At 40.6% G+C, this 8,163-nt stretch overlaps 1 protein-coding gene across 7 annotated transcripts in view; it reads right to left on the bottom strand.

Annotated features, from left to right (window-relative positions):
- Window positions 1–3,439: 3,439 nt before the first annotated feature.
- ETV4 (ETS variant transcription factor 4) overlaps window positions 3,440–8,163 on the bottom strand; it is a 97,821-nt gene continuing 93,097 nt past the window's right edge. For all 7 annotated transcript variants that reach the window (XM_056547599.1, XM_056547600.1, XM_056547602.1 and 4 more), the window contains exons 12-13: window positions 7,523–7,624; window positions 3,440–3,662 (exon numbers count right to left, since the gene is read on the bottom strand). In XM_056547599.1, the coding sequence (XP_056403574.1) occupies window positions 3,441–3,662; window positions 7,523–7,624 (324 nt within the window). In that variant the 3' untranslated portion in view covers window position 3,440. The remainder of the gene's footprint in view (window positions 3,663–7,522; window positions 7,625–8,163) is intronic.

Below are 8,163 nucleotides of genomic sequence, written 5' to 3'. Positions count from 1 at the left end.
TGCTTCACTTGTTTGGTGTGCTGCACTTATCTACGAAATATTGATCTATAACTATTTTATACACACATACAAAAAAAAAAAAAAAATTATATTATATATATATATATATATATATATATATATATATATATATATATATATATATATACACACATACACACACACACACTGCATATAGACGTAATCTAAAAAAGAAAAAAAAAATATATATATATGTATATATAATATTCATATATACATATACACACATTTTTTTGTATAGATTACGTCTATATACAATGTGTGTGTGTGTATATATATATATACCATATTTATCAGCGTATAACACGCACTTTTTAGGCTGTACTCTGTATTTGCCACAGCAGTGTGCACCCGTGTATTAGGTTGTTGTGCTGGCTAATTTTCTTTTTGCTTATATATATATATATATATATATATATATATATATATATATATATATATATATATGCGCATATATATATATATATATATATATATATATATATATATATATATACACACACATATACACACACACATATATACACACACACATATATACACACACACACACACTGCATATAGACGTAATCTATAAAAATAAAAAAAATTATATATATATATATATATATATATATATATATATAAATATTCATATATACATATTTTTTTTGTATAGATTACGTCTATATACAATGTGTGTGTGTGTATATACCGTATTTATCAGCGTATAACACGCACTTTTTAGGCTGTACTCTGTATTTGCCACAGCAGTGTGCACCCGTGTATTAGGTTGTTGTGCTGGCTAATTTTCTTTTTGCTTATATATATATATATATATATATGCGCATATATATATATATATATGCGCATATATATATATATATATACACACACATATACACACACACATATATACACACACACATATATACACACACACACACTGCATATAGACGTAATCTATAAAAATAAAAAAAATTATATATATATATATATATATATATATATATATATATATATATATATATATATATATATATATAAATATTCATATATACATTTTTTTTTGTATAGATTACGTCTATATACAATGTGTGTGTGTGTATATACCGTATTTATCAGCGTATAACACGCACTTTTTAGGCTAAAATTTTTAGCCTAAAGTCTATGTGCGCGTTATACGCCGATAAGCCGCTGCAGTTCATTGATTTAAAGCGGGCGCTTTAAATCAATGAACTGCAGCGGCTTTGCAGGTCCAGAGACCGCCACCATTGCCGGCTTCTCTGCCCCTGCCTGCCCTGGGGTCTAGAGCCCTGCTGCCGGCCCTTCTCTCTCCCTGGATAGCCAGGGGGAGAGAAGCGGCGCCGGCAATGAGGCAGCGGTGCCGACAGACAGGGGGAGAGAAGGGGCAGCGGTGCCGACAGACAGGGGGAGAGAAGGGGCAGCGGTGCCGACAGACAGGGGGAGAGAAGGGGCAGCGGTGCCGACAGACAGGGGGAGAGAAGGGGCAGCGGCACCCATTGCCGGCGCCGCTGCCCCGTTGCCTCCCCCATCCCCGGTTGTATAATTACCTGTTGCCGGGGTCGGGGTCGGCGCTGCTTCAGGCCTCTGGTGTGCGTCCCCTGCATCGTTGCTATGCACTGCACGGCGCATGACGTCAGTGCGCCGCGCCGTGCATAGCAGCGACGTAGGGGACGCACACCAGAGGCCTGAAGCAGCGCGGACCCGACCCCGGCAACAGGTAATTATACAACCGGGGATGGGGGAGGCAACAGGGCAGCGGCGCCGGCAATGGGTGCCGCTGCCCCTTCTCTCCCCCTGGCTATCGGCACCGCTGCCCAATTGCCGGCGCCGCTTCTCTCCCCCTGGCTATCGGCGCCGGCAATGGGGCGCCAGCACGGATAGTCAGGGGGAAAGAACGGGCAGCGGCACCGATAGCCAGGGGGAGAGAAGCGACGGCAGCAGGGCTCTAGACCCCAGGAAAGGCAGGGGGAGAGAAGCGGGCAGCGACGGCCCCTCTGCCCCTGCCTTTCCTGGGGGTGTATCGGGGTATACACGCGCACACACGCACCCTCATTTTACCAAGGATATTTGGGTAAAAAACTTTTTCTACCCAAATATCCTTGGTAAAATGAGGGTGCGTGTTATAGGCCGGTGCGTGGTATACCCCGATAAATACGGTATATAATAAAAATCATAAGTATATAAAGGGGTACTCTGCCAAAATACATCCCCTATCCAAAGCATAGGGGATAACATGTTGTGGCACCCCAGTCATCCGTGCAAAGAGCGAACTCCGCTCTGTGCCGGATGACTGGCGGCTAAAGCCACCACGCCCCCTCCATTCATGTCTATGGGATGGGACTACGTAGCCATCAAGCCTCCTCCCATAGACATGAATGGAGGGAGTGTGGTGTTACACGTATCACGAACACTGGAGCTCCAAGCTTCCATGTTCCGGATGCCGCCGCTGCCGGCTCGGAGGTCGTGGGGGTCCCCGGAGGCCACGATTAGACATCTTATTCCCCTATCCTTTGGATAGGGGGATAAGATATTTTTTGGTGGAGTACCCCTTTAAGTAAATTACGGGGGGCTGCAATACCAGTCACACCCATGGACAAGAGTGGTGCCGTTTCTGGGAAAGGAAAAAAACAAAAACGTTAACATCCTGGACAAAATATGAAAAGGGATGGCGTTACCATATAGAGCAGTTTTCTAACCGGGGAGCCTCCAGCTGTTGCAAAACTGCAACTCCCAGCATGTCCGGACAGCCTTCGGCTGTCCGGGCATGCTGGGAGTTGCAGTTTTGCAACAGCTGGAGGCTCCCCGGTTGGAAAAACACTGGAAAAACACAGAAGCGGTAACAATATTCCCATTCACACAACACAATAACCGAAAGACGGGATTTTCCTTCAAACTGTTTAATTTCAAAAAGGCAGAAAAACAGAAGCATCGGTAGATTCCACGATTATTGCACTGGTTTGATGCTGAAATCTACTCAAAATCCTTCCCGGAAAAAAATAAAAAATTTAAAAAAAAATTAAAAAAAATAAAATAAAATGGAGGGAAGGGATTTTGTCTTCAATGCTCAATGCTGGAGAACATGCGTTTCCTGAAATCATTAACAAGCTTCGCTGTATGGAGATTATCTAAAACCTGGTGCCGAAATACACCACAGCCGAGGAGTGTATCTTGAAAAGGCCGTTACAAACGCCCAAAATAGAACCTGGGTCTCAATAACTAAGAGCGGTATGTTCAGCACCTACCCGCCAAGAGTCCATGTTGTTTAAAACACCAGGTTCCGGCAATAACAACAACAACAACAACAACAACAACAACATTAACAACAACAACGGAAAAAAAAAAAAAAAAAAAGCATTCTTATAATTCCTAACAAAAATGTATCCATATATACAGAGATTACACGGCAGCCATGTCTAGTAAGGGTAGCCGCCTTTATAGTTTTGGGAAGGAACCGTTCCCACGTCTTGGAGGTACACGCCGCCTTCGTCCAGGTGCGACAAGGGGACGGTGTCTTCTTCGCTGACTTGTCGGTCAAACTCAGATTTCAAGGCAGGACGTTGATTGTCGGGGAAAGCCAAGGAGAAGAGGGCTTCGGGTTCACACACAAACTTGTAGACGTAGCGCTCGCCGGCCACCTGGAAAAAAACGAAAAAAAAAAAAAAATATATATATATATATATATATATATATATATATATATATATATATATATATATATATATATATATATATATAATCGATATATATAGGATCTAAGATGAACAAAAAATTTATAAAAAATAAAAAAAATGAAAAAAACATGATATATATAGGATTCTAAGATGAACAAAAAATAAATAAAATAAAAAGAAAATTATATATATATATATATATATATATATATATAGGATCTAAGATGAACAAAAAAATGTTAAAAAATTAAAAAAATGAAAACATATATAATAGATATATATAGGATCTAAGATGAACAAAAAAAATAATTGAAAAAAAATAAAAAAAATATATATAATAGATATATATAGGATCTAAGATGAACAAAAAATAAATAAAAAATAAAAATGAAAAAAACATATATAATAGATATATATATATATATAGGATCTAAGATGAACAAAAAAAAAAAAAAAATGAAAAAAAACCCATATATAATAGATATATATATAGGATCTAAGATGAACAAAAAATAATAAAAAATACAAAAAATTAAAAAAACATATATAATAGATATATATATATATATATATATATAGGATCTAAGATGATGAACAAAAAAATAAATGAAAAAAATATAAAATAAAATAAAAGCAAAAAAGAAAAACTCAGCTTCGATAATGTTTCAAATAATTTTCTCCCCACAGTAAGGGTGCGTTCACACTACATTTTGGAGATACGGTCACAGGATCCAGCTGAGTGAAAATCGGGCGCTCCCGTATCCCAGCCGGCCCCGGTCCGTATCCCATTCATTTGAATGAGCGGACCGGAGTCAGATAGTTTTTGCCCCGTATCCGCATTTGTGACCGGACCTAAAACAGTTGTAGGCTGCGGTCACAAAACAGGATACGGGGTATAAATGAGCCGACCGGAGTCACTACACGACTCCAGTCCGCTCATTCAAATGAATGGGATACGGGACAGGGCCGGCAACTGTATCTTCTAAACGTAGTGTGAACCCACCCTAATATTTCTCTTAAAAACAGTTTGAATAAGAAAACACATCAAGTCTGGAGGATAGCCAGATTATTTGGTTGGTCCTACTAGTTGAATTGCAGTGATGAGACTCCACACCCTCCCTTTCTGTAAACGCAGATGCTTCATGGGAAATGTAGGCAGAACAAGAAAAAAAAAATCCTCTCTGTTTTGAATTAGGAATTACAGTGATCCCTCGACTTACAATGGCCTCAACATACAATAGTTTCCCCACACGATGGTCTTTTCTGGACCATTGTAACTTGAAACCAGACTCAACATACAATGTACGGACAGTCCAGATCTGTGAAACATGTCAATGGCTGGAAGAACCGACCTATCAGAATGAGCATTCCCTGGTAAAGCCCCTGTATTACTGAAGTGTATGCACTGACTGGTATCTGGTAGCGACCCCTACAGTACAGGGAGGTATTACATGTTCTGTTCTACTCTTTACCTGTATTCCTGAAGTGTATGCACTGACTGGTGTCTTGTAGCGCCCCCTACAGTACAGGGAGGTATTACATGTTCTGTTCTACTCTTTACCTGTATTACTGAAGTGCATGCACTGACTGGTGTCTGGTAGCACCTCCTACAGTACAGGGAGGTATTAGATGTCCTGTACTCTTTACCTGTATTACTGAAGTGTATGCACTGACTGGTGTCTGGTAGCGCCCCCTACAGTACAGGGAGGTATTAGATGTCCTGTACTCTTTACCTGTATTCCTGAAGTGTATGCACTGACTGGTGTCTTGTAGCGCCCCCTACAGTACAGGGAGGTATTACATGTTCTGCACTCTTTACCTGTATTACTGAAGTGTATGCACTGACTGGCTGTCTGGTAGCGCCCCCTACAGTACAGGGAGGTATTACATGTTCTGTACTCTTTACCTGTACCAGGGTTAGCTGCCCCTTTGGACACCAGGTGAGTGCGGCTCCATGTTATATTTTTAGGACACTGTGTATTGTACAGGACCCTGAAGAAGCTCCTGTCCTCTCCATAGACAGTGATTACAGCTCCCAGCAGATCTTTATTACTTTTATATGGAAGGATTTGCTTTATCTATATTAGTTATCTACTTCTGTTTCTATAATCCTCACTTTAGCTTTCTAGAGTGCTTCTTAAATGTAAATAAGTTGGGCTGAAATACCACTCCCAACCCCTGACCCAAAGTGACACTATAATGTGACGTCATCCCTCTTTTTAGCTAGCTGGTAATTTCAGTGGGTTATCCAGGATACCAAAAAAAAATGTTCTGCTTTCTTTTCAGAAACAGTGGCCGCTCTTGTCCGTGGGTTACGAGTGGTATTTATAAGAAGAAAAAAAAAATCCTGGAGTTCTTTTTAAGTAAAGTAAATGAGGGGGGACAAGAGTGTTGCTGTTTCTGAAAGGAAAGCAGAACTTTTTGTATTCTGGGTAACCTACTGAAGTATCCAGATAGTTTGCAAACTATGAAGAGAAATTAAACCCACCTTGTAGAGCAGCATTTCATAACCAGAGTGCAACAAAACTACAACTCCCAGCATGCCTAGACAGCCTTTGGTTTTCCAGGCATGCTGGCAGTTGTAGTTTTGTAACAGCTGGAGGCACCCTGTTTAGGAAACACTGTTGTAGAGGGTCTCAGAGGTCAAAACCTCCCCCCATGGATATGTGTTTAAGTAGTAGATAACCCCTTTAATGCATTTGAGGCCTTTTTTTTCCACATAGATAATCCCCTTTAAAGGAATACTCCACATAAGATGTCTGATTGTGGGGGTCCTTCTGCTGGTCCCCCCGTCAGCACCTGGCATTCTAAACAAACGCCAGGTTCCAGCGATAGTGATGTCATGGCCACACCCCCTTTCATTCATTTCGATGGGAGGGGGCGTGTCTGAGACAAGCCTCCTCCCATATACATGAATGGAAGGGGGTGTGGTGTGACATCACGATCATGAGCGTTCCGAACAAAATGTACATCACTGTAAAACTTTTTTTTTTTTTTTAATCAACTGGTGCCAGAGCGTTAAACAGATTTGTAAATGACTTCTATTAAAAAATCTTAATCCTGCCAGTACTTATCAGCTGCTGTTATGATCCACAGGAAGTTCTTTTCTTTTTGAATTTCCTTTCCAGTCTGACCGCAGTGCTCTCTACTGACACCTCTGTCCATGTCAGGAACTGTCCAGAGCAGGAGAGGTTTGTTATGGGGATTTGCTCCTGCTCTGGACAGTTCCTGAGATGGACAGAGGTGTCAGCAGAGAGCACTGTGGTCAGACAGAAAGGAAATTCAAAAAGAACTTCCTGCTGATCATAACAGCAGCTAATAGGTACTGGAAGGATTAAGATTTTTTTAATAGAAGTAATTTACAAATCTGTTTAACTTTCTGGCACCATTTGATAAAAAAAATAAATAAATAAATAAAAAAAAAAGTTTTTCAGTGGAGTACCCCTTTAAGATCCATTTGTCAAAATGTCACATAACTAAGCACATCTAATAAGTGTGTTTTCTGCTGCATAGGGGGGAAATAAAGGGGGGGGGGGGAATGAAGGGGGGAAATAAAGGGAGAAAAATAAAGGGGGGGGAAATAAAGGGGGGGAATAAAGGGGGGGAATAAAGGGGAGGAAAATAAGGGGGGGGATAAAGGGGAGGAAAATAAGGGGGGGGATAAAGGGGGAGGAAAATAAAGGAGGGGAATAAAGGGGGGAAAATAAAGGGGGGGAATAAAGGGGGGGGATAAAGGGAGAAAAATAAGGGGGGGGAATAAAGGGGAAGAAAAATAAAGGGGGGGGGGGGGAGAACAATTTTCTTTTTTATTTTAATCTTCTTACTTTTTGCATGATTCCCTTCTCATAGTAATAGCGCAGTGACCGGCTGAGTTTGTCGTAGTTCATTGCTGGCCGGTTTTTCTGCATGCCCCAGAGTCTGGCAACCTGGAAAAAAAATAATAAAAATAAATAGGTCACAAGCGTCAAAACAGACTTTAATAAGCCTGAAAAGCAAGAAAGAGGTTAACTGGAGAACAATACTTTTCTTCCCTCCATTTATATTGTAAAAAGGTCTAATGTGCCTATAGGCAATGAATACAGCGTGCCCTTACTGACAGCGCACAGGCTCGCCCTTACTGACAGCGCACAGGCTCGCCCCGCCGTGACATTCCAGAACAGAAGAGAACTAATCCAGCTGTATGGGCGGAGGGAACAGAAAGGTTGGGGTCGGCCGTAATGTCTTAGGTTTAGAGGAAGATCCGACTTCAACATCACGAGAACTACGGCAAGCGAAGGAACGGCGGTGACCACCGCAAAAGTACTTATGTGCCTACTAGGGTGGCATGTTCACTGGTTACTCCTTTTCAAAAAGATACAGTCTGCACTTTCTATCTGCAAAACCTTTCTAATATACTTTATATATTTTTTGCCTTTTAAAAAAAAAAAAAAAAAAAAAAAATATTGGTAAAAAAAAAAAAAAATAA

This window comes from Hyla sarda, chromosome 12, assembly GCF_029499605.1.
Source record: "Hyla sarda isolate aHylSar1 chromosome 12, aHylSar1.hap1, whole genome shotgun sequence".
Taxonomy (NCBI): Eukaryota; Metazoa; Chordata; class Amphibia; order Anura; family Hylidae; genus Hyla; species Hyla sarda.
The sequence above is the reverse complement of the archived record's forward strand: the minus strand, read 5'-3'. Positions and strand labels throughout refer to the sequence as shown.